This window comes from Oncorhynchus tshawytscha, linkage group LG06, assembly GCF_018296145.1.
Source record: "Oncorhynchus tshawytscha isolate Ot180627B linkage group LG06, Otsh_v2.0, whole genome shotgun sequence".
NCBI lineage: Eukaryota > Metazoa > Chordata > Actinopteri > Salmoniformes > Salmonidae > Oncorhynchus > Oncorhynchus tshawytscha.
The window spans coordinates 19457029-19475980 of NC_056434.1; the positions used below are offsets into that span (position 1 = coordinate 19457029).

General features: G+C 43.0%; 1 protein-coding gene across 1 annotated transcript; it reads left to right on the forward strand.

Annotated features, from left to right (window-relative positions):
* Positions 1–2272: 2272 nt before the first annotated feature.
* On the forward strand, positions 2273–4603 carry LOC112253329 (kelch-like protein 23). The gene is made up of 3 exons (XM_024425329.2): positions 2273–3300; positions 3470–3881; positions 4003–4603. The coding sequence occupies exons 1-3, from the start codon at positions 2337–2339 to the stop codon at positions 4304–4306; spliced, it is 1680 nt and encodes a 559-aa protein (XP_024281097.1). The 5' UTR covers positions 2273–2336; the 3' UTR covers positions 4307–4603.
* Positions 4604–18952: the final 14349 nt, after the last annotated feature.

Below are 18952 nucleotides of genomic sequence, written 5' to 3' on the forward strand. Positions count from 1 at the left end.
TGGTTGAAATAAAAAATACTGACATTTAGTCCTTCAAAAAGAGTACTAAAGTAGTACTACTTAAGCAGTACTTTAAAGTATTTTTTACTAAAGTACTTTACACCACTGAGGTTAGGGGAGGGTTTGGCCAGGGTAGGCCGTCATTGTAAAATGAGAATTTGTTCTTTAGTAAGGAGTATTGGTGTCTCTGAGGGGTCTTTGGCCTGGTTAACTAACTACCTCTCTCAAAGAGTGCAGTGTATAAAGTCAGAAAATCTGCTGTCTCAGCCACTGCCTGTCACCAAGGGAGTACACCAAGGCTCGATCCTAGGCCCCACGCTCTTCTCAATTTACATCAACAACATAGCACAGGCAGTAGGAAGCTCTCTCATCCATTTACATGTATATTTATATCCTTCCCAGGATTGTGTGTACAACAAAGCTTTCTTAGTCTCCAACAAGCTTTCTCTACCCTTAACCTTCTTCTGAACACCTCCAAAACAAAGGTCATGTGGTTTGGTAAGAAGAATGCCCCTCTCCCCACATGTGTGATTACTACCTCAGAGGGTTTAGCTTACTTGAGAGTATGACTAGACAGTACACTGTCCTTCTCTCAGCACATATCAAAGCAGGCTAAAGTTAAATCTAGACTTGGTTTCCTCTATCGTAATCGCTCCTCTCACCACAGCTGCCAAACTAACCCTGATTCAGATGACCATCCTACCCATGCTTGATTACGGAGACGTAATTTATAGATCAGCAGGTAAGGGTGCTCTCGAGCGGTTAGATGTTCTTTACCATTCTGCCATCAGATTTGCCACTACTGCTCCTTATAAGACACATCACTGTACTCTATACTCCTCTGTAAACTGGTCAACTCTGTATACCTGTCGCAAGACCCACTGGTTGATGCTTATTTATAAAACCCTCTTAGGGCTCACTCCCCCCTATCTGAGACATCTACTGCAGCCCTCACCCTCCACATACAACACCCGTTCTGCCAGTCACATTCTGTTAAAGGTCCCCAAAGCACACACATCCCTGGGTCGCTCCTCTTTTCAGTTCTCTGCAGCTAGCGACTGGAACGAGCTGCAACAAACAGCTGTTAAATTGTTGTTCAATTCATCCAACGTATGCATCACACAGAACGTGGTTTTCATATCTTTCTGAATATGTCCTCCTTATTGGAGTTCCACCTGCAACTGGACACAGAGGTTTATAAGACACCGGCCCCTTCCAAATCGAGAACAAAGAAAGTATCACCAAGTAAAGTTTAGTCAAAAATATCTTTACTGCTAATAAACAGCATATTAGATCTGCAGCTGAGGTTGGAGTTTACATGGCTACCCTCCATAGAGGATTGTTTTCTAATTATGTTTACTGACTGGCTTTAATATACTTTCGTTACTCGCAAACATAAGTGTTGCAGGAGTGCTGACAAACTTATTTAAGTATGCGCAAGTTGTCATTTGTCCAAAATACGAAATAAACTACTTTCGAGCACTCTGGTTGTCTTCAGACTAGCTCTTGTCCATGCGCACACAGCTCGTAATGCAGATCCGACTCATGCCCATGGACCTGCTCGCACATTGCGTCGAATTGTCAGAACTTTAACATATTTCACTTTGGTGAGTAAAGATAGAGGGCATTGAAGTAGACTCAAGCCACATGTAATGCCATGGAGCAGAGCTAGGTGTCTCTATCTAGTCAGAATGATAAGTAAAGACTACAAAAATATTTAAAAGTTGAACCCTTTACAAAATGTATGGAAATTAGCTCAATTATTTTTGTTTATTCATTCAAACAAGACGAACAAAACACGAACTCCCGGCCATTTTCGCTGTTCCGTAAATTCAGTGACAGTTTGACCTGATTAGTCCTCCAATCTGACGGTTTTTGTGTGTAGTTGAGACCATAACAATAGAATATTCTATTAATAATAAAGAGGTGTTTTTTTCCATAGTCTAAATATGTTTCATAGAAAAAAACCTGACCTGATATTTATTCATTTCCCTCTGTGCAGAAATCTCTCATGTTCGGGAAAGAGCAGGGGTCACATGCAGGGGCTACAAAAAAACATGTAAATTGATAATTCTCTATTTAACACATAAAGCTGCGATTTATAAAGGAGCCAACATTATAATTCAATGTTATTACATGGGTCTTTACAAACCCCTTTCACCCACAACAAATAGTTTGGTATGCCTGCTGTCTGGTTGGCACATAGGCCACAGTTATATTTAGCTTGTGTTTTGCAAACTGACCTGACCTATTTTCCCCATTGGTAGCCAACAGAGAACCAGAGAAAGGTCGCACCAGAGAAAGTAAGACGAGGGGAGGACCGTGGCTGTTGTGACATGGCCTGCAGAAATCCAGAGCTGGTGCCGTATACTGTAAGAGCAACACCTTCTCCTGTGTTATGCCCCGATAACAATAGTTCCAACGAGGAGGCTGAGATAAATGTGAAGATACCTGACACAGTTCTTCACATAGAGACAGAATCCTTCTTTGTGAACCGTCAACAGCTGGCTCTTCAGAGCCCCTATTTCCGTGCACTTTTCTATGGCGGCGGCAGAGAGAGTGGCAAGTGCCACGTTGAGATCAAAGGTGTGGGTGCGGACCAGTTTCATGTCCTGATGGAATACACCCAGACATCCAAGCTATCTCTCAGCAGAGACAATGTCCTGAGGATCCTAGAGACAGCAGACTTCCTCCAGCTGGAGAGACCCAGGCTCCTATGCTGCAAGTTCCTGGAGAGAGAGCTGCATCTAAGCAACTGCTTGGGCATGATGTCCTACGCTTGGCAGCTGGGATGCCGGGAGCTCTACACAGCAGCACGTGAGGTGGCTCTAACCCACCTACCTGCTATCGCAACAGAGGAGGACTTCATGTATCTGTCTAAGGAGAGTGTGGCGGACCTTCTTGCCAGTGATAAACTATTTGTATCCAGGGAGGATCAAGCCTTGGAGATGACCTTACGCTGGGCAACCTTTGACCCCAGTCGGGAGGAGGACTTCATGGAGTTGGTGGAGCTGGTGCGACTAGAGAGCCTGTCTCTGCCTTACATCACTGATCTGCTTACCAGGCTCAAAGGATCTGACCCACAAGCCAAACTCATCTGTAAACTGAATGACAATTTTCCTACTAGCTGGTCTATGGGCAGGTCCATACCTCGGGCCAGCGAGACACTGTACATACTCGGAGGGCCCCATGACCAGGACAAACAGTCTCTCTACCAGTTTTACCCCCACAGTGGGAGATGGCAGTCCCATGCACCACTTCAGAGGAAGAATCTCACACAGTACTCTGTGGCAGCAGTAGGTAATGATTTGACAATTTGACACCCTTTCTTATTCTGAATAAATTAAGTCAGCTAAAGTGATCCATGAACTTACTATCAGTATGCTATCGGGAGCATGTATACTTGAATAAGCCATAGGAGTCATAATTCAAGTAATTTATGCCAGGCTCTTGTTTCTTCCTCTCCCAGGAGAAAACATTGTAGTCACCGGAGGAAACTTCCGTGATGAGATCTTTTGGTACAGCGTGGACTGGGTGCGGATATTCCAGTGTGGGAACAAGCGCTGGGTGGATGGCCCTCCGCTGCAGAAGTCCAGGCACAGCCACTGCTCTGTGGGCCTGGGGCAGGAGCTGTATGTCCTGGGGGGCACCATGGACGAGGGGCCTGTGGCCCATGTGGAGAAGCTGCCGCTGGGAGCACAGGTCTGGGAGGATGTCAGCCCCATGGTGCGGGCTGTGGATAGGGCTGCCACCGTTGCTCGCGATTTGTGTATCTATGTCGCCTGTGGACTGGATGAGAATGGGGAGGTGTACAGTGGCATTCAGAGATACCTGGTGAAGGACGACCAATGGGACGTGGTCACCTACTCCCCTCTGCCCAGGTAAGTGAAATCAGAGCTTGCACTAGTTCTGCTAGGTTGAAAGTCATGGAACTAGCTAGGTTGCATCAACAGACTTTTGTCTGGGGCAGGTTCCTTATAAAAATAGATTTATGTCCCATAGGTATGACCTTCTTGCAACAGTGCTCAACGGGGCCCTCTATCTCTTGGGAGGTCAGGCATTGCGGCTAGATGTGGAGACAGACGAATGGACAGTTCTAGAAGAAGAATGTCTGGACAGAAAGTTCTTTGGTGGCTGCACCACAGTCAATGGGCAGATCTACCTGCTGAGCGAGCGAAAGATGAACAAAGCATTCCCCAACATGGTACTGATGGATCCTTACATCGACACCTGCATGGAAATAGACAATGCCATACCCTGTCCTGTGCCTGTCCGTGGCTGTGTTACCATGCGCTTGGTCACATGACACTGGTGAGTTGCCAGTAATCATTTAGCAGTTCACATCCTTCTCACCAACTCCCTCTCCCCAATATAAGAGATATTCTATTGAAATGGTCAGACACTTATCAGCTATTGATTTTGTTTTTGAATGGAAAGGTACAAACACATTTATCAATAGTTTGATAAAGGTTATTTATTGATTTTGTTGAACTGGCCAGAGTGAACAAACTTATGTGTGCATTCAGAACAAGATGTGTGTCATTGCCATTTGTATCGTTGCACTAATAGAACTTGTAATAAAATAAACATCCAATAATCATGATGGAAGGCCCAGCGCAGTCAAAAATGTGATTTCCCCATGTTTTATATATGCAGTACATTTCCACACTATGAGGTTGTGAACATTTGAACATGCTGATAATGCCCTTCATCCCACCAAAATAGTCAAACATTTCAGGCGGTCTTTTCAAACAGCTCTTAAAAGGGAATTATCATAATTTTCACAATTTCACAGTTAATAGACCAAGAGTTCCAAACCTCTCTGCCAATAACAGCTAGTTTTCAGTTTTCCCCTCCCCACTCAGACCACTCCCAGACAGTTCTAGCTAAATTCTTGATTAAGAAATTGCTCTTTGCTAAGAAGATATTTTTGTATGTGTTTGAGCATTACAACTGTGAACTTTAATACCTTCAAAACAAAGCAAGTGTTTTGGTTAAGCAGAGGTTGTTGATTCTGCTCTTCACAAGGCCTCACTGTCAGCCCTAGCTATGGAAACAACATGTCCCTAGTATAACATAAGGGTGTAACACTGGTGTTACAGTACAAAAGCAGCATTAAGAGTGTGAGACACACCTAGACCCTGGTAACAACATAGTCAGTCTCAAAGAAGTGTGTTCCTACCCTGGTCCCAGATCGGTATGTGCTTTAGTAATCCCATATGATTATCGCTGTCATTGCATGACAAGCTCATACAGATCTCTTATTCCAGTGTGAGATAGAGATGATTGTGATTGACACGTCTCTGGGCAAAAGAGTAATTCCAAACCCCCATCTTTTCACAGCACAGTAGTATCATGTCTTTAGTGCTTGAACATTTTGTCAATCAATGACATCACATTTTTGCAAAAGCTCCTGTAACCAATATGAGTAGTAAAATTGTATCAATTGAGACTTTCCAGTTATAGATTCAGACAGAATCTAAAACATTGTCATATTTTCTAACAAGTGCTTGTGACAAAGTGAAAGTATTCAAGTTCAGTAGCACAGAGTAAAACAACCTATTGGTGAAACATGCTGCAAACTCCTCTCTGTTGTCACAGGGATATTCATATAAAACAATTATAGAAAAACATTATTTTTTTCTTATAAAATGTTAAATGCCTGGTCATGACGCTGCTCCATAAGGCCCCCGCCCCAACGAATAGGCATGTTCTCATTTTCTTCACTAGAGGGCGATATCACAATTCTAACAAGGAATATGGCCAGTATGACAAATTGATGACAAAAAATGAGAATGCTTGGGAAGTTTGTATAAATTGTCAGCTAAAACCACAAAGCTAGAGTAACTGCACATTTAATTCTAGAGGCTGTCAATGTTGCCTGAGATATCCTTAATTTTAATAAAAAGCTAATTGTTTAAATGTATACATTTTTCTAAATTCTACCATCATACTTGTGTTATTAATGTCAGTTGTTAGTATAATGAACAAAAAAGGCCATAGATTACTAGGTTGTTTCTTTTGATCTAAAAGTAAAACCAGTGTTCTTGTTTGGCCAGACCATTATTTTGACAGTGCAGTAAACAGTAATGTACTTCAATTGCAGTGAAGTATTATCTTAAACTGTAAATTAAATGACAAATGGACTGCATTGACAATATATAAGCCATTTATAGTGCATACAGGCTCTCTTCTTTTCCCTCTGTCAATTAGGTTGGTATTGTGGAGAAACTACAATGCTGTTGATCCAACTGATGTATTTCACCATTGGCCTCATGGTGAAATCCCTGAGCGGAAGTATTCAGACCCCTTGATCACATTTTGTTGCATTACAGCCTTATCCTAAAATTGATTTTTTTTTTAAATTCCCTCAATCTACACACAATACCCCATAATGAAAAAAAGGGTTTTTAGACATTTTAGCAAATGTATTAAAAAATTTAAAAAACTGATCACATTTACTTAATTATTCAGCCCCTTTACCCAGTACTTTGTGGAAGCACATTTGGCAGCGATTACAGACTCAAGTCTTCTTGGGTATGACGCTACAAGCTTGGCACACCTGTATTTGGAAAGTTTCTTCCATTCTTCTCTGCAGATCCTCTCAAGCCCTTAGGTTGGATGGGGAGTGTCACTGCACACATCCAGAGATGTTTGATTGAGTTCAAGTCCGGGCTCTGAATGGGCCACTCAAGGACATTCAGAGACTTGTCCCGAAGCCAATCCTGCGCTGTCTTGGCTGTGTGACTGAGTTTCATAGTAAAGGGTCTGAATACTTAAGGTATTTCTGTTTTTGCAAACATTTCTAAAAAACGGTTTTCACTTTGTCATTACGGGGTTGTGTGTAGATTGATGAGGATTTTTATGTATTTATTCCATTTTAGAATAAGGGTGTAACAAAATGTGGAAAAAGGGAAGGGGTCTGAATACTTTCCGAATGCATTGTATATTAATGATATATTACCAGCATATACTGTGGATGGAGAAGAAAACGCTTTGGGCAGTCTGCTGTTCATATTTCCATGATTGGTTAGGTTGTTCAGGACACAGTTGTTGGCAAGCAAAGCCAGTTTGGAATTAAGAGTGCCCTTTCTCAGTTCCCAGCTAGTCTCTCTGCCTACTCTTCAGGCTCGCTTTCCTCATCGCTCATCATATATGCACATACATATATATACATACACACACACAGTGGGGCAAAAACGTATTTAGTCAGCCACCAATTGTGCAAGTTCTCCCACTTAAAAAGATGAGAGAGGCCTGTAATTTTTATCATAGGTACACTTCAACTATGACAGACAGAATGAGGAAAAAAACATTTAAGGATTTTTAATGAATTTATTTGCAAATTATGGTGGAAAATAAGTATTTGGTCACCTACAAACAAGCAAGATTTCTGGCTCTCACAGACCTGTAACTTCTTCTTTAAGAGGCTCCTCTGTTCTCCACTTGTTACCTGTATTAATGGCACCTTTTGAACTTGTTATCAGTATAAAAGACACCTGTCCACAACCTCAAACAGTCACCCTCCAAACTCCACTATGGCCCAGACCAAAGAGCTGTCAAAAGGACACCTGAAACAAAATTGTAGACCTGCACCAGGCTGTGAAGACTGAATCTGTAATAGGTAAGCAGCTTGGTTTGAAGAAATCAACTGTGGGAGCAATTATTAGGTAATGGAAGACATACAAGACCACTGATAATCTCCCTCAATCTGGGACTCCATGCAAGATCTCACCCAGCAAAAATCCCAGAACCACACGGGGGGACCTAGTGAATGACCTGCAGAGAGCTGGGACCAACGTAACAAAGCCTACCATCAGTAACACACTACGCCGCCAGGGACTCAAATCCTGCAGTGCCAGACGTGTCCCCTGCTTAAGCCAGTACATGTCCAGGCCCGTCTGAAGTTTGCTAGAGAGCATGTGGATGATCCAGAAGAAGATTGGGAGAATGTCATATGGTCAGATGAAACCAAAATTTAACTTTTTGGTAAAAACTCAACTTGTTTGGAGGACAAAGAATGCTGAGTTGCATCCAAAGAACACCATACCTACTGTGAAGCATGGGGGTGGAAACATCATGCTTTGGGGCTGTTTTTCTGCAAAGGGACCAGGACGACTGATCCGTGTAAAGGAAAGAATGAATGGGGCCATGTATCGTGAGATTTTGAGTGAAAACCTCCTTCCATCAGCAAGGGCATTGAAGATGAAACGTGGCTGGGTCTTTCAGCATGACAATGATCCCAAACACACCGCCCGGGCAACGAAGGAGTGGCTTCGTAAGAAGCATTTCAAGGTCCTGGAGTGGCCTAGCCAGTCTCCAGATCTCAACCCCATAGAAAATCTTTGGAGGGAGTTGAAAGTCCGTGTTGCCCAGCAACAGCTCCAAAACATCACTGCTCTAGAGGAGATCTGCATGGAGGAATGGGCCAAAATACCAGCAACAGTGTGTGAAAACCTTGTGAAGACAGAAAACGTTTGACCTCTGTCATTGCCAACAAAGGGTATATAACAAAGTATTGAGATAAACTTTTGTTATTGACCAAATACTTATTTTCCACCATAATTTGCAAATAAATTCATAAAAAATCCTACAATATGATTTTCTGGATTTTTTTCTTCTCATTTTGTCTGTCATAGTTGAAGTGTACCTATGATGAAAATTACAGGCTTCTCATCTTTTTAAGTGGGAGAACTTGCACAATTGGTGGCTGACTAAATACTTTTTTCCCCCACTGTATATATTTAAGTGACAGGCCAAGGTTGTAAATCTCTCCCGAGAGGCGCAGTGGTATAAGGCAGGCTTTGTCGCAGCCGGCCGCGACCGGGAGACACATTGGGAGGCGGACAATTATCCCAGCGTCGTCCGGGTTAGGGCGGGTTTGGCCGGCAGGGATGTCCTTGTCCCATCTCGCACTAGTGACTCCTGTGGCGGTCCGGGCGACGCTGACACAGTCGCCAGGTGTACAGTGTTTCCTCCGACATATTGGTGCGGCTGGCTTCCAGGTTAAGTGGGCGTTGTGTCAAGAAGCAGTGCGGCTTGTTTGGGTTGTGTTTCAGAGGACGCACGGCTCATCTATCTTCGCCTCTCCCGAGTCCGTACGGGAGTTGCAGCGATGAGACAAGACTGTAACTACCAATTGGATACCACGAAATTTGGGAGAAAAAGGGTTTTAAAAAATAACGGACAATTACCAGATGGTACAGAAGAGAAATTATTGATAATGCCAATAAATCTTACAAACACTATGCTCTAAAGGTAGTACTCTGGGACACTTATATCTACTGTATATTGAAAGAAAAGGACTGTACACCATAATAATCTTCAATGATTCATGTATTCTCTGTAGGGACACGTTTTGTCTGCTGTGTGTTGAACGTTTAGGATGAAACACGTCCATACAGAGAATAAATAAATCAATGAAGATAATGTATAGTGTCAATTTCTATCATTATGGGCTTTACTTCAAGGATTCAGCACCAAGCTACTTCTGACAAATAATCTATTATTGTACTGTATCATGGTACCAATGAAATCCCTACTAGGCAGTAAGGTAAATGATGATGACTTTAGTCTACTTACCTTGCCCATGAAGACAAACTTGTAGACCATGCGTAGGATCAGGCAGGCCCAGAAGATGTGCAGAGCTTGCAGCACAAGTAGCAGGGCATTGAAGAAGTATTAGGAAAGGAAAGGCTGGAAGAAATCTAAAGTAACAAACAGGGTATTGTGGACTATTCTGAAAATCAGGAAGTAGTGTCATAGAAAACAGTAAATGAACCCTTCCTCAAGCCTTGCATTTTGAACATTTCCTACATGATAGATGTTTTATTGTCACAGACCAGATAGGTATAGTGAAATGTGTTGTTTTATAGGTTCAGCCATAGTAGTATGGCACCACTGGAGCAAATTAGGGTTAAGAGCCTTGCTCAAGAATACATCAACAGATTTTTAACCCCCAGATGGCTCAGGTATTCAAACCAGTGACCTTTCGGTTACTAGCCCAATGTTCTACCTGCTAGGCTACCTGCCACCCTACTTCTGAACACATCCATCTGATTTACAGTAGACACTATGTACTCTATTCTGACTTTAGTTTAGTTAATTAATTAGACCATTTAAAAAAAAAGCATACATGCACATGAATAAAATCATGGAGGATAACACAATAAAGTCTGGGACCTATTTCCATTGTGGTCCTCTTGAGACAGATGGCTAGGCAGGATCCAACACTGTTGAACACAGTTGAGATGTGCGTACATCAGAATCAATGGAATATTTGCATTGAGGCCTACATTTGATTTACACATGTACAGTCGAAGTCTAAAGTTGACATACACCTTAGCCAATGTCACGATCGTCGTAATGAGTGGATCAATGCGCATTCGTGATTGAAGTTCTACATCTTTATTACGGTGAAACTTTAAACCAATAACTAAACTTGAACAGTAGTGGTGCACAAACACAAAACAATATCCCACAAAACACAGGTGGGGAAATGGCTACCTAAATATGATCCCCAATCAGAGGCAACGATAAACAGCTGCCTCTAATTGGGAACCATATTAGCACCAACAAAGAAATAGACATACTAGAACACCCCCTAGTCACGCCCTGACCTACTACCCCATAGAGAAAGAACCAAGGGCTCTCTATGTTCAGGGCGTGACAGCCAAATACATTTAAACTCACTTTTTCACAATTCCTGATATTTAATCCTAGTAAAAATTCCCTGTCTTAGGTCAGTTAGGATCACCACTTTATTTTGAGAATGTGAAATGTCAAAATAATAGTAGAGAATGATTTATTTCAGCTTTTATTCCTTTCATCACATTCCCAGTGAGTCATAAGTTCACATACACTCAATTAGTATTTGGTAGCATTGCCTTTAAATTGTTTAACTGCTAACGTACTGCTAACCTACAAAGCATTACATGGGCTTGCTCCTACCTATCTCTCTGATTTGGTCCTGCCGTACATACCTAAACGTACGCTATGGTCACAAGACGCAGGCCTCCTAATTGTCCCTAGAATTTCTAAGCAAACAGCTGGAGGCAGGGCTTTCTCCTATAGAGCTCCAGTTTTATGGAATGGTCTGCCTACCTATGTGAGAGACGCAGACTCGGTCTCAACCTTTAAGTCTTTATTGAAGACTCATCTCTTCAGTAGGTCCTATTATTGAGTGTAGTCTGGCCCAGGAGTGTGAAGGTGAACGGAAAGGCTCTGGAGCAACGAACCGCTCTTGCTGTCTCTGCCTGGCCGGTTTCCCTCTTTCCACTGGTATTCTCTGCCTCTAACCCTATTACAGGGGCTGAGTCACTGGCTTACTGGTGCTCTTTCATGCCGTCCCTAGGAGGGGAGCGTCACTTGAGTGGGTTGAGTCACTGATGTGATCTTCCTGCCCCCCCCCCCCTTGGGTTGTGCCGTGGCAGAGATCTTTGCGGGCTATACTCGGCCTTGTCTCAGGATGGTAAGTTGGTGGTTGAAGATATCCTTCCTGTTTGGGGGTATCATCGGATGAGGCCACAGTGTCTCCTGACCCCTCCTGTCTCAGCCTCCAGTATTTATGCTGCAGTAGTTTATGTGTCGGGGGGCTAGGGTCAGTTTGTTATATCTGGAGTACTTCTCCTGTCTTATCCGGTGTCCTGTGTGAATTTAAGTATGCTCTCTCTAATGCTCTTTTTCTCTCTCTTGGAGGACCTGAGCCCTAGGACCATGCCTCAGGACTACCTGGCATGATGACTCCTTGCTATCCCCAGTCCACCTCGCCGTGCTGCTGCTCCAGTTTCAACTGTTCTGCTTGTGGCTATGGAATCCTGACCTGTTCACTGGAAGTGCTACCTGTCCCAGACCTGCTGTTTTCAACTCTCTAGAGACAGCAGGAGTGGTAGAGATACTCTTAATGATCGGCTATGAAAAGCCAACTGACATTTAGTCCTGAGGTGCTGACTTGCTGCACCCTCGACAACTACTGTGATTATTATTATTTGACCATGCTGGTCATTTATGAACATTTGAGCATCTTGGCCATGTTCTGTTATAATCTCCACCCGGCACAGCCAGAAGAGGACTGGCCACCCCTCATAGCCTGGTTCCTCTCTAGGTTTTGGCCTTTCTAGAGAGTTTTTCCTAGCCACCGTGCTTCTACACCTGCATTGCTTGCTGTTTGGGGTTTTAGGCTGGGTTTCTGTACAGCACTTTGAGATATCAGCTGATGTACGAAGGGCTATATAAATTGATTTGATTTAACTTGGGTCAAACATTTCAGGTAGCCTTCCACTAGCTTCCACAATAAGTTGGGTGAATTGTGGCCCATTCCTCCTGACAGAGCTGGTGTAACTGAGTCAGGTTAGTAGCCATCCTTGCTCGCACACGCTTTCTCAGTTCTGCCCACAAATTTTCTATAGGATTGAGGTCAGGGCTCTGTGATGGCCACTCCAATACCTTGACTTTGTTGTCCTTAAGCCATTTTGTCACATCTTTGGAAGTATGCTTGGGGTCCTGACTGATGTCTTGAGATGTTGCTTCAACATATCCACATCATTTTCCTCCCTCATAATACCATCTATTTTGTGAAGTGCACCAGTCCCTCATGCAGCAAAGCACCCCCACAATATGATGCTGCCACCCCGATGCTTCACGGTTGGGATGGTGTTCTTCGGGCTTGCAAGCCTCCCCCTTTTTCCTCCAAACATGACGATGGTTATTATGGCCAAACAGTTCTATTTTTGTTTCATCAGACCAGAGGACATTTCTCAAAAAGTACGATCTTTGTCCCCATGTGCAGTTGCAAACCGTAGTCTGGCTTTTTTATGGCGGTTTTGGAGCAGTGGCTTCTTCCTTGCTGAGCGGCTTTTCAGGTTATGTCGATATAGGACTCGTTTTACTGTGGATATAGATACTTTGTACCTGTTTGCTCCAGCATCTTCACACGGTACTTTGCTGTGGGATTATTTTGCCCTTTTCGCACCAAAGTACGTTCATCTCTAGGAGACCGAACGCGTCTCCTTCCTGAGCGGTATGACGGCTGCGTGGTCCCATGGTGTTTATACTTGTGTACTATTGTTTGTCCAGATGAACGTAATACCTTCAGGCATTTGCAAATTGCTCCCAAGGATGAACCAGACTTGTGGAGCCTTATAAAAGATTCTGAGGTCTTGGCTGATTTCTTTTGATTTTCCCATGATGTCAAGCAAAGAGGCTCTGAGTTTGAAGGTATTCTTTGAAATAAATCCACAGGTACACCTCCAATTGACTCAGATGATGTCAATTAGCCTATCAGAAGCTTATAAAGCCATGACATAATTTTCTGGAATTTTCAAGCTGTTTAAAGGCACAGTCAACTTAGTGTATGTAAACTTCTGACCCACAGGAATTGTGATACAGTGAGTTATGAGTAAAATAAACTGTAAACAATTGTTGGAAAAATTACTTGTGTTTTGCACAAAGTAGATGTCCTAACCGACTTGCCAAAACTATAGTTTGTTAACAAGAAATTTGTGGAGTCGTTGAAAAACACGTTTTAATGACTCCAACCTAAGTGTATGTAAACTTTCAACTTCAACTGTAAACGATCTATAAAATGACTATAAAATGGACCCTAAGTAATATTATTACTACTTTTATTAGACTTGACCTTCATAATACACTAATAAATTGTTGCGCCAATTTGTGAAAAAGCCTCTAGTCTCACCGGCCAGGGAAGACCACTAGTCAATGGTGTATATAGCCAATATACCACGGCTTAGGGCTGCAACTCGGATTGCCTGGACACAGCCCTTAGCCATGGTATATTGGCCATATACAACAAATCCTCAAGGTGCCTTATTACTTAATTATCATCTGGGTTTACTAATATAGCACAGTGGTTGAGCAAATAGTAATGTACAGTACAGGGATGATATTGTATGAGCTCCCAGTTCCTACTCTCTGATGGACAAGTGTAGTGGTTTTCTCTAACATACATTTCACATTTTAGCTATTTACGCTTTTATCCCGAGCGACTTACAGGAGTAATTATGGTTAAGTACCTTGCTCAAGGGCACATTGGAATATTTGTTACCTAGTCGGCTTGGGGATTCGAACCAGCAACCTTACTGGCCCAACACTCTTAACCGCTAGGCTACCTGACACCTTGTCCCCTTCTGTTCCAATGTCTCCCATTGACTGCTTCTAAAGGAGGTATTCTTCATGCCTGGATCCTCACCCCAAGCCACACATATTTCATCAGGCTCAGATGAGAGAGACAATGTTTATTATGAGATAATATCAAGGCAATAACTAGACTTTACGGAGTTTGTTTAAAAACACTTTTAGTGTTTTAGTGAATAAATGTGACAATAGGAGTCGTATTTCAGAGCTGAAAGTCTCGAGAGGTAAGAAAAGTTTACCCCCAAGATGAGTTTTGCTTTCCACAAAAAAATTGCTACTTAAAACCAAATGTGTTTGATTGCTATGAAAACAGAGACATTCATGGTCAAAATAAGATGAGGATGTTATGTGAATAAACAATCCCTGTATTCAAATCAAGTTTACAGTGACCTCCATGTCAGCCAAGAACCTTGCTTAAATAACCACACAACCCATCAAAACAGTCTGTGGGAAAATGGTAATGCCAAATTAGCTTGAGCATGTATGATAAGAATAATTATTGTATTCCTATTTTACTTGACTTTAGTTTACTGTGTGTATGATTTGTGTGAGACTTGTAAGCTGAGACTGATCTCCTACCTCTAGGAGGAAGTCTGAGGAATAGTGAACTACCATCACCTGAGTGCCAACGTGCACATAGTTGGCATAGTACGAGAACCCGATGAGGAAAACGGTAGCAATGTGGTGGATAATCTGTTCTTTGAAATCCTGGAAACAAACAAACCACACAACTGTAGAGGATACTATAACCTGGGCTTCAGCAGTCCTTCACCCCTGGTGCTGTAAATCAGTCAGCAGTGTACAGTACTGGTTGATTTATCAACATTACAGAATGCCGAAAAAGCTGTTTAAAGAAACAGTACAAATAAGATCTATATTGTATTCTGAAAGTATTCAGACCCATTCCCTTTTTCCACATTTACTGTAGTTACAGCCTTATTCTAAAATGGATTAAATAAAACATTTCTCATCAATCTACACACAATACCCCATAATGACAAAGCAAAAACAGGTTGACATTTTTCAAATGTACTAAAAATAAAAAACAGATGCCTTATTTACATAAGTATTCAGACCCATTATTTTGATCCTCGAAATTGAGCTCCGTTGCATCTTGTTTCCACCAATCATCCTTAGAGCCCACCTTGGATTCTACCTGTGGTAAATCAAATTGATTGGACATGATTTGGAAAGGCACACACCTGTCTATATAAGTTCTCCCAGTTCACAGTGCATGTCAGAGCAAAAAGGAATTGTCCGTAGAGCTCCGAGACAGGATTGTGTCGAGGCACAGATCTGAGGAAGGCTACCAAAATGTCTGCAGCATTGAAGGTCCCAAGAACACAGTGACCTCATCATTCTTAAATGTAAGAAGATTGGAACCACCAAAACTCTTTCTAGAGCTGGCCGCCCGGCCAAACTGAGCAATCTGGGGAGAAGGGCCTTGGTCAGGGAGGTGACCAACAACACGATGGTCACTGACAGGGCTCCTGAGTTCCTCTGTGGAGATGGGAGACAACTATCTCTGCATTACTCCACCAATCAGGCCTTTATGGTAGAGTGGCCAGACGGAAGCCACTCCTCTGTAAAAGGCACATGACAGCCCGCTTGGAATTTGCCAAAAGGCACCTAAAGGACTGTCAGACCATTTTTTTATTTCACATTTATTTAACTAGGTAGGCTAGTTGAGAACAAGTTCTCATTTACAACTGCGACCTGGCCAAGATAAAGCATAGCATCGTGAACAGACAACACAGAGTTACACATGGAGTAAACAATTAACAAGTCAATAACACAGTAGAAAAAAAGAGAGTCTATATACATTGTGTGCAAAAGGCATGAGGAGGTAGGCAAATAATTAAAATTTTGCAGATTAACACGAGTGATAAATGATCAGATGGTCATGTACAGGTAGAGATACTAATGTGCAAAAGAGCAGAAAAGTAAATAAATATAAACAGTATGGGGATGACGTAGGTAAAATTGGGTGGGCTATTTACCGATAGACTATGTACAGCTGCAGCGATCGGTTAGCTGCTCAGATAGCAGATGTCTGAAGTTGGTGAGGGAGATGAGATGTTGGCTTTAGGGATGATCAGTGAGATACACCTGCTGGGGCACGTGCTACAGGTGGGTGTTGCCATCGTGACCAGTGAACTGAGATAAGGTGGAGCTTTACCTAGCATGGACTTGTAGATGACCTGGAGCCAGTGGGTCTGGCGACGAATATGTAGCGAGGGCCAGCCGACTAGAGCATACAGGTCGCAGTGGTGGGTGGTATAAGGTGCTTTAGTAACAAAACGGATGGTACTGTGATAAACTGCATCCAGTTTGCTGAGTAGAGTATTGGAAGCTATTTTGTAGATGACATCGCCGAAGTCGAGGATCGGTAGGATAGTCAGTTTTACTAGGGTAAGTTTGGCGGCGTGAGTGAAGGATGTTTTGTTGCGGAATAGAAAGCCGACTCTAGATTAGATTTTAGATTGGAGATGTTTGATATGAGTCTGGTAGGAGAGTTTACAGTCTAGCCAGACAGCCAAGGTACTTAGAGATGTCCACATATTCTAGGTCGGAACCATCCAGGGTGGTGATGCTAGTCGGGCTTGCGGGTGCAGGCAGCGAACGGTTGAAAAGCATGCATTTGGTTTTACTAGCGTTTAAGAGCAGTTGGAGGCCACGGAAGGAGAGTTGTATGGCATTGAAGCTCGTTTGGAGGTTAGATAGCACAGTGTCCAAGGACGGGCCGGAAGTATACAGAATGGTGTCATCTGCGTAGAGGTGGATCCGGGAATCGCCCGCAGCAAGACCAACATCATTGATATATACAGAGAAAAGAGTCGACCCGAGAATTGAACCCTGTGGCACCCCTATAGAGACTGCCAGAGGACCGGACAGCATGCCCTCCGATTTGACACACTGAACTCTGTCTGCAAAGTAGTTGGTGAACCAGGCAAGGCAGTCATTAGAAAAACCGAGGCTACTGAGGCAGCCGATAAGAATATGGTGATTGACAGAGTCAAGATACACTTTGGCCTGAATGCCAAGCGTCACGTCAAGAGGAAACCTGGCACCCTCCCAACAGTGAAGCAGACATGGCAGCTCTGCTTCTAGCTCCTAAGCAACTTTGTAATATTCTTTTTTGTTTGTTATTTCTTACATTAGCCCATAATGTTTTTTTTACATACAGCCGGAAAGAACTTTTGGATATCAGAGCGGCGGTAACTCACCAGCATTACGACCAGGAATACAACTTTCCCGAATTGGATCCTTTGTTCGTACCCCCCAGGGCAATTGAACTTATCCCAGAGGTTGCTCCAAGTCGCTGCCGGCAGAGAAGAGGTATTCGGAGTGGACTTCTAGTCCGACTTAGGTGGCAGGCACACCCTCCACTACTTCCAAGTATATTACTCGCTAATGTTCAGTCTCTGGAAAATAAAGTAGACAAGCTCAGGGCGAGGATCTCCTTCCATAGAGCCATTAGGGACTGTAACATACTCTGTTTCACGGAATCATGGCTCTCGGGATATACTGTCAATGTCCATACAGCCAGCTGGGTTCTCAGTTCATCACGCAGACAGGAATAAATAACTCTCCGGGAAGAAGAAAGGCGGGGGTGTATACTTCATAATTAACTATTCATGGTGTGATTGTGATAACGTACATGAACTCAAGTCCTTTTGTTCACCCAACCTAGAATACCTCAATCAAATGCCGACTGTATTACCTCCCAGCAGAATTCTCTTTGGTTATAGTCACAGCCGTGTATATTACCCCTCAAGCCGATACATTGACAGCCCTCAAGGAACTACACTGGACTTTATGCAAACCACATATCCTGAGGCCACATTTATTATAGCTGGCGATTTTAACAAAGCAAATTTGAGGAAAACACTACCTAAGTTCTATCAACATATTGACTGTAGTACTCATTTAGGGACATCACTAGATCATTGCTACTCGCCTTTTCGAGATGCCTACAAGGCCATCCCCCACCCTCCCTTCGGCAAATCAGATCACGACTCAATTTTGCTCCTTCCTATAGGCAGAAACTCAAACCGGAAGTACCCGTGCTAAGTTCTACTCAACGCTGGTCTGACTAATCGAAATACATACTTCAAGATTGTTTTGATGACGTGAACTTTGATATGTTCTGGCTAGCCTCTGAGAATAACATTGACGCTTACACGGACACAGTGACTGAGTTCATCAGGAAGTGTGTAGGAGATGTTGTTCCAACGGTGACTATTAAAACCTACCCAAACCAGAAACCGTGGATAGATGGCAGCATTCACGCAAAATTGAAAGTGTGAACCATGTCAAGGTGACTTGGAATATGGTTACATACAAACAGTGTAGTTATTCTCTCCGTAAGGCAATCAAACAAGCCAAACGTCAGTACAGAGAATTTAATTGGAGTTGCAATTCAACGGCTCAGACAAAAGACATATTTGTCAGGGTCTACAGACAATCACAGATTACAAAGGGAAAACCAACCACCTCGCGGACACAGACGTCTTGCTCCCAGACAAGCTAAACACCTTCTTCGTCCGCTTTGAAGATAACACAGTGCCATCGATGCAGCCTGCTCCCAAGGACTATCCCAGTCTGCTGTCCTCACTTGCTTCAACATGTCCACCATAGCTTTCTTGGGTACAGGAACAAAAGGTAACTGAACTAAATGACTATTGCCCCATAGCACTCACTTTTGTCATCATGAAGTGCTTTGATAGGCTAGTTAAGGATCGTATCACAGCTACATTATCTGACACCCTAGACCCACTTCAATTTGCTTAATGCCACA